The 22,799-nt window shown below is 57.4% G+C and overlaps 1 protein-coding gene across 1 annotated transcript in view; it reads right to left on the bottom strand.

Moving 5' to 3' along the window:
- Positions 1–22,799, bottom strand: part of ACOT7 (acyl-CoA thioesterase 7) — a 101,063-nt gene that overhangs the window by 2,919 nt on the left and 75,345 nt on the right. The window contains 2 exon segments of the mRNA XM_068986308.1: positions 9,530–9,714; positions 19,154–19,270. Coding sequence (XP_068842409.1) covers positions 9,530–9,714; positions 19,154–19,270 — 302 coding nt within the window.

Here is a 22,799-nt window from a genome sequence, read left to right as displayed (position 1 = left end):
AACCTTCTGCACCCAGGAGGGGACAGGCCAGGGGCAGGGGCACATTCCCCTTCCAGCTTTGGCACCAGTGCCTCCCAGAGGAGGCAAAAAGGAGATGGACGCTGTGCCTTCCCTTCCCACCAGGTCCCAACGCACCCTCAAGGGTGAGTGGGGCTCATGTGGCCCTGATGTGCGGCTGTGATGAGCCCGGCCCTCCATCAGGTTCCCCCAAACAACTGCTGCTACCCCACCCCCAGAAGTCTCTCGACATGTGCATTGAAGCTTCTGGACGTTTCTCTCAGTGCACGACCCCAGGAGGGCAGAAGCCCAGATGCAGGTATAACACCTGGTCAATTCCAGTGTCCGCCTGGCAGGAAGTGGGGAGGAGCCAGCGCCCAGCGCCCAGCAACCAGCCCCAAGGTTGCTGTGCCGAGCAAGTCCCTGACGTTCAATATTGCGCAGCTAATTCATCAGCCAGGATCTGCCCTCAGACAGACCTCCTGCCGCCTGATGATGGATGTGCGGGCAGCGGGCCGGCTGCAGAGCGCAGCCAAACCTTGTTCAGCCTGGGAACAAGGAGCTGGCGAGGGCTCACCCCTCACCTCATCTCCGGGGACGGCAGCCTTTGTGGGGAGCTCTGGGTTCTGTGGATTTGGTGCTGCCACCCCACATACTGATGGGCCTTTCCTGCCCACCTGCCCCAGGAGGTGTTATAAAGACACCTCAGGCCTGAGGAGAGGTGTGTGGGGGAAGAACAGAGCCAGGGGTGAGCAACTCTGCTCACCTCTCTGATGAAGGTGGAGGCAGGGTCCTACCCGGCCGGCTGCTGGATGCTCAGCCTCCCCAGGGCTGCGAGCTCGGATAAACAGCTCTCCCAGCCAAGTGACTAAGAGGGGCCACCACTTCCCTGCTGGGCGTGGAGCTGGCAGAACTAGACAGATGGCTCCCTGCACGCGGCCCCACCCACGGCCCAGCTGCCACTGCCTCCTCGCAGCCGTCTCCCTCCATCCGGCAAAGTAAATAAATACATAAGTTGTTGGCTGTTGCTGTTTTTAATGGGGGGTTGGAGGTGATGGGGAGAAGGACAAAGCTCCTCCGTAGGAATCGTACTTCCTCTCAAGTGCCTAAAGCTGTTGGCAGGAGCTACCGACCCCTGCAGGCTGCCCATCCCCCAGCCTGGCGGGGAGGGTTTCCTGTGCATTTGAAAAAGGACAGGTGACAGCAAAGGAGCTCACTGGCAGCTCAGGGTGCGGTGACCCCTGTTTACCTGCCTGGTGGAAGAGACAGTGTGCACTGAAGGCTCTGGACGCTTCTCTCGGTGCTGGATAGACACTGGAATTGACCAGGTCTGGTACCTGCACCTGGGCCTCTGCTCTCCTCAGAGGGGTGCCAAGGATCATGGGGTCACCGGGACCTGCCATGTTGCCAGGCGGCCTCCAGGATGCTCCCAGGGCCAGCTACGAACCAGGGGTCTCCAGGAGGTGACGTGGTGAAGGGTCTCCTGCAGGGCCAGTGGAGGCCACTCTCCAAGCACAGCAGTTACACTGTGTGTGTGCATGTGTGTGCTTCCCAGCACACTCATGAACTCCTGTCATGAACAGCCTCAAAGACGAAGTGTATTCCTGTTTGCCAATGCATAGCCAATGCCCTGGGAGGAGGGCAGTTGGCCCTGGGGCTCAACTTAGGGCAACTGGATCTTTGGAAGGTCATACTCAGGCCCAGGGACATGGGTGGGGGTGGGGTCCTGGGGGCGCCCCGCTGGCTCCTGCCTGCTGCCTCCGGGCCTCCCTTGTTCATTTTTCCCTCCTCCAGCCAGCACTGTCTCCCGGGCTCCTTTCCACTGGTGGGGAAGCCTGTGGCTTTCAGAACCTAACAGTGCAAACCAAATGTTTTCCATTTTGCATTCTCTGTGCTTCAAGAACACACATTTGGAACTTGGCAGAGAGGATGAGTGACTAAGTTCCACCCTCAGTAAAATCAAGAGCTTGTCCTTTTTGTAATTAATGAATGTCTGGTGCAAAGAGGGTTTCCAGTGGTGACAGAACAACTTCCTGTGAGCCTGAGGGATGAAGACCTTCTTAATTAGGAAGCCATGCAGCACAGCCTCTCCAGCCTTCATAACAGGAGCGGGATCTTGGGACAATCACGCAGGCAATTAAGATATTGTCTGATGACTGAGGTCACTCGGGGTGGTGTGGCCAGGGGCACTGGTGAGCTGCCCACAGGCGGCTGCGTCCTCCAGCTGGGCCCACAGACCCTGACCTGGGGCGGGGATGGGCTGGGCACCGGGAAGCCGCAGTCTGCGGTCTGGTGTCTGGTTCCCAGGGGCCGCAGGCTGGACTGTGCAGCTACTGCGCCGGGCTCAGCACCACAGCCCCCAGCACATGGCATCACAGCCTCCAATGACACAGCCAATGCGGAGTCGTAAACACCCTCACCCGGGGTTCTCCTCACCCTACAGCACTGGCTCCGCTCCTCAGATAACTGCCCTCCTGTGCGACCATGAAATTCACCTGCAGAAGGGTCAACAGGTGGCCAGAAGACGCAGGGAACCAGGTGCTGCCAGGCAGGAGGCAGGAGGGTGCCATCCCCCACAGGAGAGGGGACTCGGGACCCGTTCGCAGTGCTGGCCCCAGGGCCGGGTGTGCTGACATGCTGACCCCACTGCACTGTCTTTTGCCAAGCCCTTCCCACGGGCTGGGCCCAGGCCAGGAGCTGTGCTCTCACTGCCAGCCTTTGCCCTGCGTGCACTCTGTGCCAGCATCTTTCCCACCGTCTGTCTGAGGCCACACGGCGCCCGGAACACAGTGGGGTCCCAGAAGCATCTGCTGAGTGAATGAACAAGCAAACCAACGAAGATCAAAGCAAGAAAGTCTGAATTCCAAACCGACGTGACTCTGTGTTAAAGATCAGAACCAACTCAATGGACGTGAGTTTGAGCAAACTCTGGGAGATGGTGAAGGACAGGGAAGCCTGGCGTGCTGCAGTCCATGGAGTCGCAGAGAGTCGGACACGACTGAGCGATTGAACAACGACGATTGAGAACTGAGGATTCTGCTCAGGGGACACATTCAGGCATCCTCCACGTTGAGCAATTCCAGAAGGTTCAGACCACCGAGGGGCTCGATAGGGGCCTGCACTGGTGACAGGAGGCACAAGTGGGGTGTCCAGTACACCTGGGGATGGACAATGCCCCTGATGAAGCATCTCCGCTCCTGCGGGCAGGGCTGGCATGCTATTCTCTGATTCTGTATGCACCTACCAGTGAGTGGGGAGGCCCTTCTATACCCTTCCTACCCCTGGGGGGTTGCAGGGTCTTTTCATCCTTGTATTTCTGAGCACCCAGGAAGGGGCCACCTTGGCCAAGGGGTTCAAGGTCTGCTCCACGTTGACTTCACGTCAAAGTCATGTCTCATCGCTGTCACTGTGGTCTGGGTGGGTGCGGATAACCCACCCCAACACCTAGTGAGGAGGTGGGTTGGCACTGTGTGAACTCAGTGCTTAGCTCCTGCTGTGGGCCCAGAGCACACCCCAGGCTGGTGTGCTAGAGACCAGCCTGTCCTGGAGACCTGTCCTGGAGACAAGGAACAGCTTCACGGGCACCCAGGCCTTGGGAGCCGGTCCTCAGGAAACCTGTATGGTGACTGGCCCTGGATGGGGCCCTGAGGTTTGGCCTTGATGGAAGGAGGAAGCACCTCCAGCTGAGAAAGTGCAGAGCTCACATCTCACTGCTTCTTGGTGGAGCCCTGCCAGCTATGGGCCAGCCCCTCCGAGAGAGGGAAGGCTGGTGGCCTCCTCAATTTCCTCCCTGCCTCCTATTTTCATTCCGATTTGTCACTTCAGTGCTGGCGACGGAGGCTCCCGGGTCCAGGCCCTGTCCTCCACCTGTCAGCAGTTCCTGGTGGACCAGGAGATGACAGTCTACAAGCAGCGGCCAAAACCCCCGCACCACAGGTTGCTCTGAGGTTTGGGTTCTCTGGGAGCCAAGCAAAGCGGCTTTGAAAAGACCCTGCTCCGTGACCCCAATGTGACATGGCCATGCTGCTCAGCTCACCGGGGAAAACAAATGATCCTTTTCCAAATGACCCACGAAGCAGTTGTGAATGCTCATGTCCAAAACTGGCATCATGTGACTGCCCTGGCACATGGTCCAGGTGGCTCCCTCGGCGAGGGGCGACCTCCCCCAATGCGGGTCTCCCAGGACCTCAGGGTCTGCAGCACCCAGGACTGAACCAGAGAACGGAAACCAGCCTTGCCCCCGCTTTAACACAGGGTCCACTAGTTCTCACGTTTGGGGGGACTAAAGTCCTCCCACTCCCAGGTTGAAAAGTCACCCCTGGGAGGTGCTAGGACCAGTGTGGAAGTGGGTCCCAGGGAGCCACCCCTCTAACTCTGCCCTTCACCCCAACCCTTGAAATCAGAGGGCACGGCTGCAGGGAGGCCTTCAGAGGGAGCTGGCTGGCTCCACAGGCCACACTCGCCTTTAACAATCAGCCTGGAAGTGCCGGCATCTGCTGGCGCGGTGCAGCGGGCCCTCCCAGCATAAAATATTCATCAAGAAAAACTCCCACAGCCACGCTGCCTTCCGTGTCAGCCAGGCCCTGGGGACGGGAGCTAAAAATAGACTGGAGAAGAAGTGCTGACACTGGGGGTGGGGAGGGCTGAGCCCCCACGCGCCACACATGGGCTCAGAGACAGACAACGCAGTGTTGGTGGTTCCCCAGTGAGCGCCGCAGAGGCCAGGCTGGAGGCTAGGGACTCTGCCCACCCTCCCCCACCAGGGGCTATTTTTATCCACATCAGTGGCCCCAGGACACCTCAGTGAAGAATCAAAGACCATCTTTAATTAGCAAGGATAGCCTGGGTCTACATGCAGCCGGCCGGCAAGAAGCGGCTATCACCAGCACTGGCCCTGAAAACCTGGGAATTCAGTCCCCGTCCCATCCCCTTCATCAAGCAGCTGACTTCCTCTCGCCTGCCCACCCACATCCCAGGTTCCTGGGTTTCTGGAAAGGGCGCAGGCAGCCCCCCAGGTACAGAGACGGGCCCAGCCCCAGAAGGCCAGGGGCTCCTCCACAAAGGGCTCCATGACCACAAGCAGCTCTCCATGGAGACTGGACCCTGGGGGAGGCACTCTTCCCAGACTGCTGCTGGCACTGGTCTTCCCAGCAGGCTGAATTCTGGGGTACAGGCAGGGCAGAAGGGGCGCCATAGTGCCTTCAATTGAGCTGAAAGCAGCCCCTGGGCGAGCACGCCACAGAACCACCAACAGCCGGGCTGCAGACCTTGCCACGATACCCTGTCCACCTGCATCTACAACAGAAGGAGCTTTTCAAAATGAAGATGGTGGATATCCTCAGATGTCCTTGGTCTCAGGGCCATCTGGGGGGCCCTGCAGGCCCCACTCCTTCAGCCAACAGCAGAGGAAAGGGCCGGAAGGGAGGTCCTAGGCCAGGCCTGCCCTCCAGCAACTGGGGGGGCCACAGGTGGTCGCTGCCCCTCCTCTCCTGTGACCAGCCCCATCCCCAGCCCTCTCAGTTCCTGGTTCCTTTTGAGCGCCCCCTTCCACCAACTCCAGGTTCTCTCCAGGCAACAGGAGTCACTGGGTGATGGGGGGAGGAGTAATGAGGCTTTATCCAGAGAGGGGAGGGAAGATCATTGAGGGAGGAATTATCTGGGAAACTATGGCAAGCGCTGACATCATGATGACTGGAGGGAAGTGTCCTGGCAGAGGAACAGCCAGTGCAAAGGCCCTGAGGCAGGACTGGGTTGGGGATTTGAGGAACAATGGCAGCCGACTTGGCCGGGCTTGTCCGTGCCCAGGGCACCAAGGAGCCGCTGAACCGTCGAGGTGGGAGAGGCAGCGAATGTGATTCTGTTCTAACATTTGCTCGGACACAGTGCAGTCAGGGAGGTGGTAGCAGGAACAGGGCAGGTATGCGGCTTGGAGCTGAGAGGGGGAGAGAGAAGCCAGGCTGAACACACCAGGAAAAGCAGGGTTTTGGGGGGAGGTGGCTGGGAATGTTATGTTTGAGATACCTGCTGAGACCCTGTGGAGGAAACAGAGGCGGCCTGGGGCCTGGTTCCACCCCCAACCGAGGGCAGGGTGCAGGTGGGCTCTCTCAGAGCCCAGGTGACGTGGCCACGGGGTGGCTGTCTGGACACTGCAGAGTCCTTCACAGTTGAGTCGTGCCAAAGCCAGGGAGAGGCCAGTGAGATTAAAGACAGAGAGCATCCTTGGATGGGGCTGTCCTGCTGGAGCCTGGAGGCGAGGGAGGCGGGAGGACGGAGGTCAAGGCCTCGCTTGTGTGTGGTGCAAATTCAGTAAACAGGATGGAGATGCTGGGGGCGGCCAGGCTGACAGGTGTCCCCAAGGGGCCCTGTGGCAACATGGACAGAGACGGGACAAGGGTCTGCAGAGAACAAGGGTGAGCCTGCACTTGAGGCCGAGAGGGTCAAGGCTGGAGGTCAGGCCTGTGGGCAGAGGTAGGGGACACAGATTATCAACCAAGGGGCCAGGCGGGGTGGCAGCCATCCTGCTGCACCATCAGGGTGGCGTGCATGTGAGGTAAGCACCCCATCCTTGGGCTCAGGAAAGCCCATCAAGAATGCTGGAGGGTGGTGGGGGGGAGGCAAGGCTTTCCCAGGGAACCCACCATGACCAATGCAAGGTGGGGGGTGCTGTGGCTGAGGAGCTGGGAGGGAGGGGCCGAGGCTGATGGACCCCTACCCCCGCCCCCCACAGGCCTGGTCCCTGGGCAGCAGGGCCAGGGCTATATGAGGGGTGGTGTCAGTCCAGAGCCCACCTGAGGACGGCACTCTCCCTGGCCACCCCTTCCTTCCTTCAATACGGTGGAGCCCCCATCTTTCGAAGCCAGGTTCACCAGCCCTCCTCTCTGCAGCCTCCTCCACCCCCCACCCTGCTTCATCAGAGCCCCAGGAGGGGCCGTGGGGGATGGGGAGGGACAGGAGAGGGCCCAGTAGGCAGCCAAGGCTCCTCTGGCCACATCAGGGGCCTTCATGAGGCCGGATGGCTCCCCCGCGGGCCTGTGAGGCCCCAGAGAGGAGGAGCGGGGTGGGGGAGTCACATTAGCATCTCCGAGAGAGGGGACTCAGCTGCCACCAAGAAGCACCCCCCAACGCAGGCCAGGCAGCCATCCTCAGCCAGAGAAGAAGCACGCAGGACCTCATGCAGTCCCATGAGGAAGTGAGCCTCAGCGCCATATGTTTACTGTGACAGAGGCCTCGGTACATGCTCTTCTCCAGGAGGTGGGGATCTGCGTGGGGCACAGACGCGGCGGGGGTGGTGGCAGCCCTGGTAGGCGCTTCTGGAAGCAGGGCTCAGACTGGCAGGGGGCCCGAGTCGCTTGCCAGCCACTTCCACAAAAGCGCCAGGCGCTGGAGACCCCAATACACCCCCACCCCTTGCCCAGGCTTCTGTGCTCAGCACAGCCCAGCCCAACCTCAGCTGGGGATTCTGGCTTCCTCCCGGCCCCCTAGTGGCAGACCCAGGGCCTGACTCAAGACCAACCAGGAGCAGCCTGAACAGAGAGGACTTCTCCACACTCAGGCTACCACGGCCAGCTGTGTGAACGTCTACAAGTGAGTCAGCCTTGCTGGGCTGAGGGGTTCCTCACCAGTGTAACAGGGTAACGCGCAGGGGAGCCTGGCCCCCACGGCTGGGCTGAGCTTGGCGGAGAGAAGCAGCAGAGGACTCAGAGCTCCAGGCAGGGCACTTACCCGACAGGCATCACTAAGGAATGTGTGACATTATAAAGCTCTCATTAGCCTCAGGGGAAATCCAGATGCGCCATTCATTCCTTCATTTGTTCATTCATTCCTTCCTCATTCATTCAATACACAATTACTGAGTGCTCCCAGCCAGGCTTCCTCACCACTCACCCCCCACCCCCCAATCCTGGCCGCCTCTGCTCCCTAACTCCTGGGCTCTTCCATGGCTAGCTCATGCCAAGTTGCTAGCTTTTGAGCTCCTGGGACCTCCCAACATGGCCCTTACCCACTGGCTTTTCTGGGGGCTCCTGCTCACCCCCTGGGCACCACTTCACAGCCCTCAGGTGGAAGCTGCCAGCCCAGCACACACCCTGCTCCTCTGAGCATCCACACTGCCTGTCTCTCACTTCAGGCCTTGCACACAGCAGGATTCATGCACTTTCCAGAGAGCACCCCCCAAGTACTGAGACTTGCAGGCCCAGTGACCCCTGGGGAACACACATGTTCTAGTCTTCGTGAGGCTCAGATAAGTGGGGGCGGGACAATCAGCAAGTGACCAGCATCACCAAATCAGGGGGCTGGTGCTTTGGAGCAGGGCAGGGCAGGGACAAGGCCAGACCACGATGGGGATGCTGGATGGGGGTCAGTGAGGCTCCTCCAAGGAGGCGACACTGGGCTCACCCTGGGGGGTGAGGACTGACCCCTGAAGGTGGCCTGGAACCTCTGTGGGGGCAGCAGGGCTCCAGGTGAGGCAGGAGCAGGCGGGGGTGGAGTGGGTGGCAGGGGCAGCGTGCACGGACCCTCAAGGCATGAGCCTTAGGACCATGGGTTTTATTCTAAATGAACCAGAATCCTGAAGTTTCAGCAGGGAAGTGACGAGATCTGCACAGCTGAGAACAAATCACCCCTGTGCTGGAGAACAGACTGTGTGTGCGCGCGTGTGTGTATACGTGTGTGAGCGTGTAAAGGAGGGAGGGACCAGGAGGAGGTGCTGTCAGTGATCCCAGACAGGAGCAGGGTGGTGCCCCAGGACCAGGCAGGGCTGGGCATGAGGGAGGGGGAGCCTCAGAAGACTCCTGTGATTGTGGCCTTAAGCACTGGGGGCCTGCAGGTGCCAAGAACTGAGATGGGGGTTGGAGGGGGGGCACTGAGGGGGATGGCAAGAGGGAGGGAAATCCTTACATGCTCAGCGAATCCAATCTTCTCTTTTCCAAATTAAGAAAATGCTTGTGACCCTCACCCCCAGCAGCCCCAACAGCAGCCTCTTGGCTTGTAGAACCCAGGACAGTCCCAAGGGAACCCTGCTGGGGGCTGAGGCCCTCCAGGATCTGTGCCTGGACTAGAGACCCAGGGTCTGCTTGTGGTGGTAGCTGCCCGCCTGCGCCCAGGCTGGGAAAGGCCATGAGGCCCAGCCTCAAGGTGCGGGGTCTGGTTTGGCCCCATCGTGCAGGACTCAGGCCAGGGGCTCCTTGAGAGCTCACCCCGGGAGGGTCCTCTCCCCTGACCCCACTCCAGCAATCGTACACAGCATCAAGACCCCCAGGGCAGCACGCTCATCCCTCGGCAAGGAACTTGTAAGGGGCACCCCCTCTCACACTGTCTGCCCAGCCCCTTCCCCGCACCCCCAGGGATGGGCTCTCACGTGTGTCCTGCACCTCAGCCAAGGTGGCTGGCCCCTCAGGAGTGGAGGGGGGCCCAGCGGCCCAGAACAGACTCTTGTGACTCGGTTTCTCCTGAAAGCCCAGTAAGTGCGCAGCAGGCTGGCTCAGCATGGGGGTCAGTCACTCCCAAGGACACATGGGCCAGAGGGGTCACTCACCACGAGCTGGGGCACAGGCAGAGACTTGCCCTCCGGGCTCAGGGACACGTAGGTGAAGAAGGCACTGGCGGCCCGGTAGCGCTTCACAAAGTTGTTCACCACGGGGTCGGCGTCCACCAAGACCTCAATCTCCATGGACTTATTGCTGGTAAAGGTCATGCGCCCGGAGATGGTGATGACACAGCCTGCGGAGCAGACAGCGGGTCAGGGCGGCCAGACCAGGGCGGGTAGGAAGGACGCTGCAGACGCCGGTGAGACAGCGCACACCACAGTCCTCACCATAGGATGTCACAGCGACAGCACACGGGAGCCCCTGAGTGTTCGCCTTCTGGTCAGCAAGCAGGCCTCCTTCACTTACGGAAACATTCAGAGCTGAAGGGATCCCGGTGGCCACCCAGGCAAGGGTCTCTACCCTCAGTGTGGCAGCGTCTGGGGAAGGGTGCTGGCCCCTCGCCTGCTCTCAGATCCCTTGGCAGGTTAAGGCTGAATCTGTGCTGACCACGGTCTGGACTTACTTGTGCCCCTGGAGCTGCATGGCTGCTCTACGGGCCACTGAAGAACCTTCCTCCACCCTCCCCAGTCCCTCCCGGCTGGCTGTAACATTCCGGATGCTGGTCTGACGGCAGGGTTGCAAGTATGGTCAAGCCAAGCCTTCACACTGACCACGGTCCTAGGTCCCCTGGAGCCACCGTCTGCACTCCAGCCCATGTCTCCTTCCTACCTTCTGTCTAGGTGGGGCTGCGTCTATCTTGTCATGCTCTCTTCCCCGCCAGTCTTGCCCATAGGACCAGCACTCTCCCCTGAGCCAAAGATCTGCCTTCCAAAGACACCAGTGCGGCCCTCTCTGTGGTCAGAGTCCCTGTGTGCCCCCACCTCCCAACTCCAGCAGTTTCCATCACAGACGGTCACACGTTTTCATGGTACTGTCCCGGGGGGTGGGTGGGGGGTCCCCTGCTCTCTCCCCGCCCCCACCCAACCTCTCTGCACTCCCCACACCCTTGGGTCCTGAACACCTACCCTAGAGCATCTCTCCCGGTCATGGGCTCCCTGCAACCTCTGACCTTGGTCTTCCCTTCCCTTGGCTTAATCTCACGGAGCCCAGTTTTTGGCCTACAAACAGACTCCAGCTGCCCCTCGGGGTAACTACAGGCTGGCATGAAACAAGCCAGGTGCTGAGGCTTCTGCCTGGTGGTGGCAGGCAGGTAGTGCACTTATTACCACCACTGATGGTGCTTTGCACCCCAGGGCAGCACTGATGCTTAGGGCTTTCCTCTGACACATGCCCAGGACCACCACCCCAAGGCAGCCTGCTTCTGGGCCAGGCTCAAGGAAATTCCTGTCTAGGTCAGACCAGCTCTGGCTGCAGTGACCTTCTAACACCCGAGAACCCCAACGTCCCAGCTCCACAAAGACAGCCCCACAAGACATGTTTAGAGACTAGGAGGACAGATAAGTCGGGGCAGCGGGTGATGGTTAGGGGTCAGCATGTGGGCAATCAGAAGCGGGAGCAGTTATTTGTGTTATAAAGTACAGATGCTCTGTGCCACACTCACCCCATATTCACAGGGAGCGCTCCGTGTCACACATGGCCACTTCTGGGGGAAAGGAAGGCCAAAGAGTCAGCGACGGGCAACAGCCCTGGGAACAGCCCCAACATGGCCCCCATGGGCCGTCTCTAGGGGAGTAGGAAGGGGAGGTGGGCGTCCCTGAGGATTTCCCGGCATTCCTACCCATCCCCATCAGCCTACCCCAGTGCCGGCCAGCACACTCTCACCCATGACCAGACAAAGGGCTTGTGGGGGCCACGTGCTGAGAAGTAGGGTCAAGCCCCTTCCTCAAGAGGAAACTCATCAGAGCTCCCAGCCAAGGGGCAGGGATGCAGGGGCAATGAATGCAGGGCCTTTCAACAACCATTTGCTTAAAGAACAAATGAAAACACACCCATGCCTCATCTCCTGTGTAAGCCTTCCACCAACCACATGGCTGATCATTTTGGGTAGAAATGTGAAGAAATTTCTCATCAAAACTGACTTCAGAAAACAAAGCCGGCTGATGATGTACTTGAGACCTGAGGGGACATGGTCCTGAGAGCCACTCACGGCAGGAGACACAATGACGGCCTCCTACAGGTCGGGAAAGCTTCAGCACAGCCCCAACACCAGCCTCCACCCCTCGGAGACGGCAACACTCCTACCTCACGAGCCTCAGGCTGCCCCACACGGAGGTGCTTAAAAACGGGAAGCCAGACTCGGTAATTGAGGGGCAGGGACTGGATTTGAAACAGACAAGGAGGGACCCCAGTGCAGCCAAGGGCCACCATTCCCTGACCCTTGGCTGGGAAAGTACACCCCAGACAACCCTGCGGTCTGCGGTCAGTCACAGGGGATGGGGTCAGTCACACCCCAGGGCACCTCTGGCCACATCCATGGCTTGTCAGCTCCCAGGAGCCAGGAAGGCTCCCACCAGCTGCTGCCATGTCACTGGCTCCCCCCAGGACTTGAGAGCATGGAGTGGTCAGTCCACAGAGGTGGGGGTCAAAGCAATGCACCCAGCTTTGTGGAAACAGACACACCCACTCCACACGCTGCCACCATCCACCCTCTGCACGGGCATCTTTCTGGAACAGAGCTCTTCTCCTTCCAGGCTTCCAGCTCCAGGCACCTGCAGGTCTGCTCAGCTCCCTCACAGCCTGGGGGCTCCATGAGAGTGGGCGCCCCTTATCCCTGAACCAACATGCGGCCCTGTGTGGACAGTGGCCATGGCAGACTCCAGCTGGATGGGCCCCTCCTGCAGACGCTTCACCTCAGCTACCACGGTGGCTGCCTCTGCCCAAGCAGCCCGGCAGGCCATGCTCCCTCCCTCCTCCCTGGGACCAGGGGCAGGGCCGCCACCTCCGGGGGGGCTGGGCCAGTCTCAACCTCAGCCTGGGACAGTGGGGACCTGTCTGGGTAGGACACAACCCCAGTCTGAGTCCAGCTGGGCTCCTGTTTGCTTTGTCTCAGAAACTGCAAGGGCAGGTGTGACCTGCCACATGCTCAAGGGTGCCCCACGGTGGGCAGTGAGACACATGTGGCCCTGGCAGAGTGGTCCAAAGGGCGGGGACTGTCCCACTAGATCACACACCCAAACCCACCTGGACGACAACACGTTTAAGGTTGGTGAAACACGCTCAAGGGGAAAAACAGCATCTCCCGCGGGCGCTGGGTACCACGTGCCACTTTGCATGGGGTGGGATCCCCGGAAGTGAGGCCAGGAGGGACCACCCAGTTCTCCTCCAAGTCACAGAAGCAGGGACAGATTAGCCCTGATACAGCCAGACCATCCCCACAAGGGGCAGGCTTTCCAGATCTGGAGCCACCCAGGAGGCCCGCCAATTCCCCAGGCTACGATGCCCTGGGGAGGAGCCCTGGGGCCCACAGGAGGTGGGAGTCCCCAGCCCTAGGTTTGAACTTGGGCAGGGGGCAAGCCTAGAGCCTGCTGTGCCTCGATTTCCTTGTCTGCAAATGGCTGTCTCTCTGGTAGGTCACTCCTGCATAGTACGCGCGAATAGACAGAAGCCCAGGACTGTCACGTCTTGGGGTCTGAGTGTCCTTCTCACACAGCCCTTGGGGTGGGGGAGGTGTCTGGAACCCCAGGGGAGAGAGTGCTCACGGAACGCCCTGTGGTGTCTCGAGGGCGTGAGAAGAGTCCTTCCAACAAGGTAATAATAATAAGTGACATTTAAAACAAATCGCTTCCTTCCTCTCTTTCTGCAGCAGGCACATTTGCATCAGGCAAGAAGCTGCTTCTGATGCTGTCACAATGAATCAAATGGGCGAGTGCACCGGGCAGGGAGCTCCAGCTCTTCAGCAGTGAAGACACGGACGAACCCCTGTCCTTCCACCTGGGTCCCAGGACACGGGCAGTTGTCCTGGATCTGAGGCTGAGGAGTGACTCCATTCAAGGCTGGACCCACGGGGGCATCCCTGGCATAGGAGCCTGTCTGAGAGATGGGGACTCAGCTGTGCTTTCAGGGACCCTAGTTCCAGTGCAAACACTCTGTGATGAGCCAGGAAGCTCACTGCCTCCACCCATCATCCCTAATCTCCAAACCTCAGAGGGGCCCATGCCCACTGCTGGGAGGCTGGCCACAGAGGGGGAGCAGTTCCTATCCTACAAGGGTTGAGACGCCCCTTGCTCTCCTGGGGTTTCTGCCAGTGTCCTATCCCCAGGGCTCACAGGGTGAGATCAGGGTGGGGTAAAAGGCAGAGCTCAGAAGTGGGCTAGAGCCTTACTGGCCTCTCTGTGTCAGCTGGAATTTAACACAAAGGGACCTCACAGGTGGGATGAGGTTACAGATCTTGAGGTGAGCACTCAGCCTGCATCACCCAGGTGGACCCAAGGTCATCACAGCAGTCCTTGCGAGAGGACGAGGGAGCCGTGACCAGACGCAGGGTCAGGGAGATGCTGGGCTGTGGCTATAAGGGTGGACGACAGGCCACAAGCCAGAGAGTACAGGCGCCTCTAGAAGCCGGGAAAGGAAGGAAGCAGATTCTCTCCTGGAGCCTCTGGGAGGATCGTGGGCCTGTAGACCAGGGAGTAGCACTTTCATTACTGACATTGAATCACGGCCCCATGTGGCTACTGACCGTTGTGGGGATGGTGCTGGGGGGCTCGTGCGGGTAAACCTGACGTCAGCAGATCACAGAGCTGCTGGGAGCAGAGACTGAACTGTGTGCCTCTAACTGTCTGAATTCAGCAGGAAGAGGGGTCCCTGGGCTGAGACTATGAGGGGACACAGACAGAGCCAGGCCTTCCTTGGGGCCAGACGCCAATGACTGCAGAACCCTCAGTCCTGTTTCAGTCTGGAGTCTCACATACATGTGAGGGGGGAACCATCACTCTGGAAGTCCAGCGTGAGCATCTACGGTGGCTGGCGCTGCACTTGATCAGCATTGGCGCCAAGGTTGATGCCCCTGGGCCCTGGCAGAGGATGCTGTTCAGGCCCGGAGGGTGGTGGGAGGGCACCAGGCATGAGTTCGAGAGCTCCAACCTTGGAGCTGACTGTCTTCGCCAGGTTCCACCATGGACCTGCCCTTCGGCCACAGGCAGTTTCCTTAATCCCTTGACCAGCAGTTTCCAGATCAGAAAACGGGATAAACAGGGCTCCAGTCTCATCGGGGAGGACAATCGCACCCCTCCAAGTGAGGGGTAATTGTGTAAAGCATTCAGCACCATGCCTGGCACTCGAAAGTGAGCAACAGGCACCAGAGTTAAATAGAAGGGGTGCCTGCAGCGAGCCGAGCCGTAGGTCACAGCCAATCCTTTTCTAAATCATGGTGAGGCTGCCTCCAGTGGCCACCCAGGAGGGCCGCCAGCTCCCCCTGCACACGGTCTCTTCCAGGGCAGGTTTCAGACAGAGATTTGGAAAAGAAAGCAGAATACTAAAACATCGCTCTTCCCAAGGCTACACTGCCAAGTACTGCAAACATTGAGAAGAGCTCAGCACCTAAGCTCCAAGGAGCTGGGGCAGCAAGTGTGCTTACGACAAGCGTCTTCTAGAGACTTCGCTTCCCACCCTGATAGTCTGGAAGGGATCACTTCTCCACAAGAGAAGTGAAGGTCACCTACCCAAGGCCTCCAAAACCACTAGAACAAAAGCAACGATTTTCCCCTTTTTACTTTTCTTAGCATTTTAGCATCTCAACAACAACAAACAAGAAAGTCAGAAATGGAGCAAGTAAAAGGAAGCTCGGGTCTTTGGGCTTTACCAGCTTGCCCCGACTAACACCGGCAGCCGTTATCAGGCGGGTGGTTGAGGTCCCCTGTGCCCTCCCCCAGCACTGACCTCACCTCGGTACCACTTTCTGAGGGGTCTCAGGCATGTGACACTGGACTCCCCCCAAGTCCCGACTCGTGGACAAAGTGGTCCTCCTCCATCTCAACGGCCTGGCTCGAGTTTGATTCTCTGCATGACCACTAAGACCCCCGAACCCGCTGACCCCAGTGGGAAGGGGGACAAACCCTGAAGGACTTTCAGTGCCCGCTGGTGGAGGGGCTGGGCTGAACCTGGTGGGGTCACCAGGAGGACAGGTCACCAGTGTTAAGGACCATGAATGTGGGCTGGTGGGGGGGTTGATGAGGGTATAAGGGGTGGGCCCTCCATGGTCCAGGCAGTAGTGATGGCGTGCTCCTAGAATCTGGTTGGTAACAGCAAACCTGCCACAATCCTATGAGAGAGCACTGTCCCCACTGTGTCAGAAGTGTGGGTGCCACCGAGCCCCTTCTCAGTACACACTCATTGGGGCTGAAATTCAAAGTCGTCCTCTGACCTTCTTCCGGACGATGTTTTCATGCCACAAAGCTACACGCATGGCTTCCTGACAGACACCCCTGCTGCAACTGACCACTGAGGCCACAGCCAGGCTGGGTTTTGCTGACAGCACACCAACACCCGTCCTCCGAGGAAGCAGCCTCCCCGGAGCCTGGACGGAGACAGAGCAGAGCAGTTCCTGCCTGAGATCTGAGAAGCTGGTCAACCCAAAGGCCTGGCCTCCTCTCCATTCCAGCTGTTGTTCTAATGAAATATGCTGAAACAGGGGAGTCAGAGAAAGTCACACCCCCTCTGCTAAGACCCCACCTATGGTCATCAGAATAATGGCCCCCAAAGGCACACCTGGCCTCCATAACGAGGAGGGGACACACTGCTGACTCCTGGAGCCCCCAGGCTGTGATCACTGCTGTGCCGCCCGGGGAACACCCACACGCCCTCTCGCTGCCCTGCATTCCTGCCAGCAGAACTAGACACAGCCATGCAGCTCTCCCCTCCGTGGTGGCATCGGCTCCTGCCCTCTCGGCCGAGACCAAGGACTGGCAGCAGCTCACGGTTCGCGCCCCAAGAGCCCCACGGGCTCACAGCCATCTCAGCAGATTTGCATCAGAAAATCAAAGCGGAACCATGGGGAATGTCAACACCACCCCTTCACCAAGTGTCTCACACTCTTCTGATGCCCGGCACCAGGAACCCTGAGCCCACAGGGTCATCCAGGCACGGCCGGCCTCGCCCTGCACATCCCCAGAAAGCAGCGGACAGTGAGAAACGACGAGGGGCCGGGGAGCGGCAGTTCCCCCAGGGCCTCTGCTCCTCCGTGTCGAATATGACATGTGACAACTGTCTGAAGCGGCCAGGACTGAGACCTCATCGGCAGTGACCGGCCAGGCTCCTCCTCCTCGAGCCACGACGAGAGGGGAGTGAAGCAGACAGCTTCACACGGGGACATTCCTCGGGAAAAACAACAAAAATAAGGTGTGACACTGTCGAATGGCCCCGGGGACACTGCACTGAAATGGGCCAGACTCCGTAACTGTGACTTCAGTTTGGCCCACATTCCTTTATACACAAACAAGATGTGATCCGAGAAAAGAAAAACATTCTCTCTGCTCCCTGGGGCTCCCCAGGCTGGGAGGCCCAGCTCCGGGGCCCCAGGCTGCACAGGCTCAAGGCCAAGGCTCTGATGCTGCGAGGAGTTATGTGGGGGTGTGGGGTGCAGAGGGCTCAATGTCATGAGGGGCAGCCCACAGCCCAGCCCTCACTCTCACCCCATCCACAGTGGGATGTTCTACCAGAAAAGCACGACTTGTGAAAATGAAGATCCCTTTCACTGTGTTTTGGGGTTTTTTTGGCCACGGCCTGAGGAATGTGGGATCTCAGTTCCCCGAGGAGGGAGTGAACCTGTGCCCCTGCAGTGGAAGCGCAGTCTTAACCGCTGGACCACCAGGAAAGTCCCCTTTTCTCCGTGTTTTGAAATAAGACTAACTTTTCAGAAACAAAGTCTTTTCTGCATCCACATTGCCCTGACATCTCCCAGGTTTCAATGCATCCCCAGCAAAAGTGCTCTCCTCCGGCCAGGGTTCACAGTGTTCCCTCAAAACGAACCAACTGAGCATCTCCTCGCCCAACGAGCATCTCCTTGACCTCCCCGACCTCCTTGTTGAAAGGTGATTCTGGTCACAAGAGGGATGGAGGGTGAAGAGCCAGGGGTGAGGAGTGGGGGCTCCCTGTTTCTAACAAAGGCAGACTTCACCCTCTGGGGCCTTCCCCTCAGCGGTGAAGCACCGCTGACCTGGAGGAACTGGCCGCCTCTGGAGGACACCGCTTGGCTTCTCAGCTGGCAGTTCTCAGAGGGCACTGGGGATGCACCGAACGAGCATGGTGTCCACTGTGGATTCTGACATCGTGTTTAACAGGGACGCTGGGATCACAGTGATTTACCCAGGGAGCAGTCAGTTCCAGAAAAGGAGGGGCCAGGACTCGTGGCTGGAGAGGACCCTTCCTCTCCCAAACGTTCATAGCACCCCATATACAGCACCAAGGCCCTGGGAGGACCTGCCAAGATGGATAAGACCCACTCATTTGGAGCAAATTCTAAAGGACTGTGGTCTGCATCTGAGGCAAACACCTACTAGTTGGGAAGGGGTTCTGAAAGCGGGGAGCCACAGACCACCCCTTCCCTACCCTAATGTACCCACCCCAGGTCACTGTGGGTCAGATGACGTGCTCTCGACCAGGCCGGGAGGGGAGGCGCCTACAGCTCCGCTTCAGGCTGCTCTGTCCCCAGCAGGCAGCACTTATTGCCAAGCATGTCCGCAGGTGCGCACGTGCAGCTGGGCTAGACCCCAGCTGGAGGGGGCCTCGGAGGCCTGGACCGCTGGCACTGCTCCCCAAGGCCAGGAGCAAGGAGTCAGCCTCCGCCTTCTCTCTGTCCCTCTCACCGCCTGGACCCCTGATCCCAGAGTGAAGGAAAGGCTGCTCTCCAGGGGCACACAGCCTCATCTCAGAAGACACAACGGACTGAGGGGACAGTCACTGTATATCTTCAGACGAGCACGGAACCATTTCCGGGTGGGGCTGGGACTGGATCTCTGCTGGGAAAGCCACTAGCTTTGTGCTGGGTAGTGCAGATGGGCTGAGGGCTGGGGGCTTCCTGCTCTGACCCAGCCACTGCTGACGACACAGGAGATCCATCTTCCCTCCCCAAGAGGTTACACGCCACCACTGTGCAGTGGCAGCAACTGTGCACATGGGGTCTTCACAGGGCTGTGTGTCTCAGGCCCCTCAAGAGGGTAACTTTACGCCACTCTTTAACAGAAAAGAGCGACACGGGTTAGTCGCTAAGTCTTGTTCGACTCTGCAATCCCATGGATTAGAGCCCGCCAAGATCCTCTGTCCGTGAAGTTCTTCAGGCAAGAATACTGGCGTGGGTTGCCATGTCCTTCTCCAGGGGAACTTTCCCATACCAGGGATCAAACTGGCATCTCCTGCATTGCAGGCAGATTCTTTACTGTCTGAGCCACCAAGGACGCCCCTTAATGAGATGGTTAGATAGCATCACCAACTCAATGGACATGAATTTGAGCAAACTCCAGGAGACAGTGAAGGACAGGGAAGCCTGGAGTGTGGTAGTGCATGGGGTCATAAAGAGTCAGACACAACTTAGAGGCTGAACAACATCACAGTGGGATAAAGGCCTCTGGCTTCTATTTCTCTGGCAAATGGGCAGAGACCGGGGCCCAGGGGAGCAAGGGTGAACCGAAAGCAAACTGTGCACAGACCCCAAGGCCCCTCTGTCGGCGGAGTTCTGTTACCTTTTCGGATCTTGTCATGGAAGTTAATGGCATCCACGGAAGCCGTGACTATGTTGGTCTTGCAGTGACGTGCAGCCACGATCCCAGCCACCTCGTCCATGAGCTTCATGGTGACCCCTGCAGAGGAGGGCAGGCAGCAGGTTAGATATGAGGGAGAGGAGCCCACTGCCCATCCTGGACACAGGTCATGGGAAATGATGCGCCTGCTTCCACCAGTAGGGCTGAAGCCGACTGAGGCTCAGGCTGAAAACCTGGCTTCCTGGGAGCTTTGGAAGATCCTCAGCTGAGGGACTAGGCCACTGACAAAGTGATGACCCTGCTCCTAATCTCTACAGGTGTCCGATCCTGCCAGGAAAGCTTCATCACGCCCTCCTCTGGGGTGGCCGCCATCAAAAAGCCAGATGACAAGAGCTGGAGGGAAGGTGGAGAATCATAACCCTCTACATGGCTGGTGGGGATGGAAATCATGCAGCCGCTTTGGAAACAGCTGGGAGGTTCTCAAAAGGCTGGACACAGAGCTGGCACATGACCCAGCAATTCCACTCTTAGGTGTGCACCCAAGAGAAAGAAAAACAGCCATTCACACAAAAACTTGTAAGTACATCTCATGAGGGCCTTCCTTACTCATAATATACCAGAGCAGAGAAACACAGATGTGTGTCAACAGCTAAAATGACAAAGAAAACGTGGCGTATCTGCACAGTGGAATATTGTTGTTGTTTAGTTGCTAAGTCAGGTCCAACTCTTTTGCGACACCATGAACAACAGGTTCTCCCTCTGTCCATGGGATTTCACAGGCAAGAATACTGGAGCAGGTTGCCATTTCCTTCTCCAGTGCATCTTCCCAGAACAGAGATGGAACTCAAGTCTTCTACATTGTCAGGCAGATTCTTTACCACTGTGCCACGTGGGAAGCCCCACAATGGAATATTACTTAGTGATAAAAAGAAACAAAGTACTGACAACAGGCTACAACATGGATGAAACCTGACATTATTCTGAGTAAAAGAAGTCAAATACAAAAGACCACATATTAGAGGATTCCATTTATATGAAATATCCAGAATATGAAAGTCCATAGAGACAGAAAGCAGATTAAAGGTTGTCTGGGGACAGGGAATTCATGAAAAGTGGGGACTGGCTCCTAGTGTGGGTAGGAGGTCTCTCTTTGGGGTGATGCAAGTGTTCTACGATTGCTTGTGGTGATGGCTGTGTGACGCTGTGAATACACTACAGAAAAATCTGTAACGGGTAAGCTGTATGGTACATGAATTACATCTCAATAAAGCTGTTATGTAAGAAAACAAGGAAGATCACACCAGGCAACCCTAAAGAAGATCAACCCTGAATATTCATTGGAAGGGCTGATGCTGAAGCTGAAGCTCCAATACTTTGTCCACCTGATGTGAAGAGCTGACTTATTGGAAAAGACCCATATGCCAGGAAAGATTGAAGGCAGGAGGAGAAGGGGGCGACAGAGAATGAGATGGTCGGATGGCATCACCTACTCAATGGACATGAGTTTGAGCAAGCTCCGGGAGATGGTGAAGAACAGGGAAGCCTCAAGTGCTGCAGTCCATGGGTCAGAGTCAGACACGACTTAGAGAATGAACAACAACAATATGCTTTTTCCCTGTGACTAAGACAAGACTGCGGAAAAGAGAATTCAAGGTCATGATGAGAGGTGGGGGTGACATTAGTGTGTGCAAGGTAGGGGGTCCTGCACCCAGAGCTCCCAGGTTACCTGGTGGTATCACCAGGAGAGGGGAGACTTGGAGGTTGGACAAAAAGAATTTATGTTGGAATTAATGCTTAGAACATAGAAAGTACCTAAAATTAATCCCTTACTTGTTCATCCTGAAAAGCAGAAGCTGTTAAGAGCAGGCTATATGGCACAAGTAACAATCAGCTCCTTCAACCAGCGTTTTGCCCCATTTATCCAAAACATGGGTAGAGGTTCCACAAGAGATTTCACTGTTACTAAAAATACTATAGGATCTAGTGTGTGTGGCCGGGATGGGCCCCAAGCCCAGGGCACATGAGCTGAGTGGGAGGGGGTCAACGTTAGCAGCTGGCTGAGCTCCTGATGCCAGAACCCCCACCAGCCCAGACCACGGCATCACGTGACCTGGAAGCTGGCACACAGTGGGGACACGCCTTGTCATCCCCATGTCCTGACCAATTCCGAACCTGACATGCAGAACTCAGAAAGGACTGCCAACTGAGTGATCAAGGACCAAAGGAACTCTGATTGACCCATGGAGGCAGCTCTGACAGCGAGTCCCCGGGCCCACACCTGTGTAACAACCACAGTCAGCCCAGGTGAGGCCAGGGACAGTGTACTCATCCACAGAAAGCCAGGCGAGCTGCTCAGGGGCGTGTTTGATAATAAACTCCACACTCAAAACTAGTGTACTGTCTCCCAAGCCCCCTGGCCCACCCCAGCAGCCAGCACACAAACCTGAGCTGGGAGACCTGGGAGAGAATTGGGACTGCCTGCAGCCCTGACAAGAAACAATGGTGTTTACAGCACCGACCCCTGGACTGAGCCCACGGCCTCCTGCTGCCCACATCAGGAGCAGGCATGACCTCACCATGCACGTCTACTGTCAGATGATGTCCCAATTTGGGGTTTATCCCGGGTCCTGGGACAATGATACACAGGCAGCTGGTGACCAGGAAGAGGAGGAACCCCAGCTCCAACGGACGGGAGGTCTGCTCCACATGGCCCCCACCTGGACCATCCCCATCCACCTCCGTTACCTCTGCCTCCCGGGACCACGGTGGGGTCATCGAGAAGTGACAGCAGGTAAATTTTAGCATTCAGGACACAGAAAAACTTTTGGGGAAGAACTTGGACGTGTGCAGAGCTCAGTGTATGGCCTTACACAGGCAGGACTCCCAGCCCCCGCAGTGTGTGTGTGGGAAGTGCAAGGTCAGAGCTGGAAGCAGAAACCTGTGCCCATGGCTCCCACAGCCCCAAGGTCTGTTCTCATAAATGCGATGGAGAAGCGTGAAGCATAACTGGGCCCTCTGGGGTCCTGTGTGCAAAGTGGACTCTAGGGGCTACTCAGAGAGAAAGGCATTGATCTCATAAAATGGAGATTACAGGTACCTCGGGGATATTGCAAGCTCGGTTCCAGACCCTTGCAACAAAGGGAATTTAGAAACAGCTGGGTCAAACAAACTTTTTGGTTCCCCAGTGCATATAAAAGCTATGTTTCTACTGCACTGTGGTCAATATTGTGTGTGCAATAGAATTATGTCTAAAAAAGCAATGTACACATCTTAATTAAGAAGAATCTACTGCTAAAAGATCAGTCGGGTCCTTCATCATCTCTTTGTGACAACAATGTCAGAGATCACTGATCATGGATCCCCGTTACAAACATGATAATGACCAAGTCTGAAATACTGGGAGAATTACCAAAATGCAACACAGAGACATGCAGGGAGCAGATGCTGTTGCAAAAATGGCACCAACGGACTTGCTCCATGCAGAGCTGCCACGAGCCTTCAATTTGTTTAAAAAAAAAACTTCGAAGCACAATCAAGTGAAACTCAGTAAAAGGAGGTCTGCCTATTTAATAATAAACACTGAGTACGAGCCGTCTTCCTTCTTCTGGGTAAGCCCTGGGCCAGTCGC

Source organism: Capricornis sumatraensis, chromosome 14 (genome assembly GCF_032405125.1).
Source record: "Capricornis sumatraensis isolate serow.1 chromosome 14, serow.2, whole genome shotgun sequence".
NCBI lineage: Eukaryota > Metazoa > Chordata > Mammalia > Artiodactyla > Bovidae > Capricornis > Capricornis sumatraensis.
Note: the sequence above shows the minus strand (reverse complement) of the source record. Positions and strands in the feature narration are given on the sequence as shown.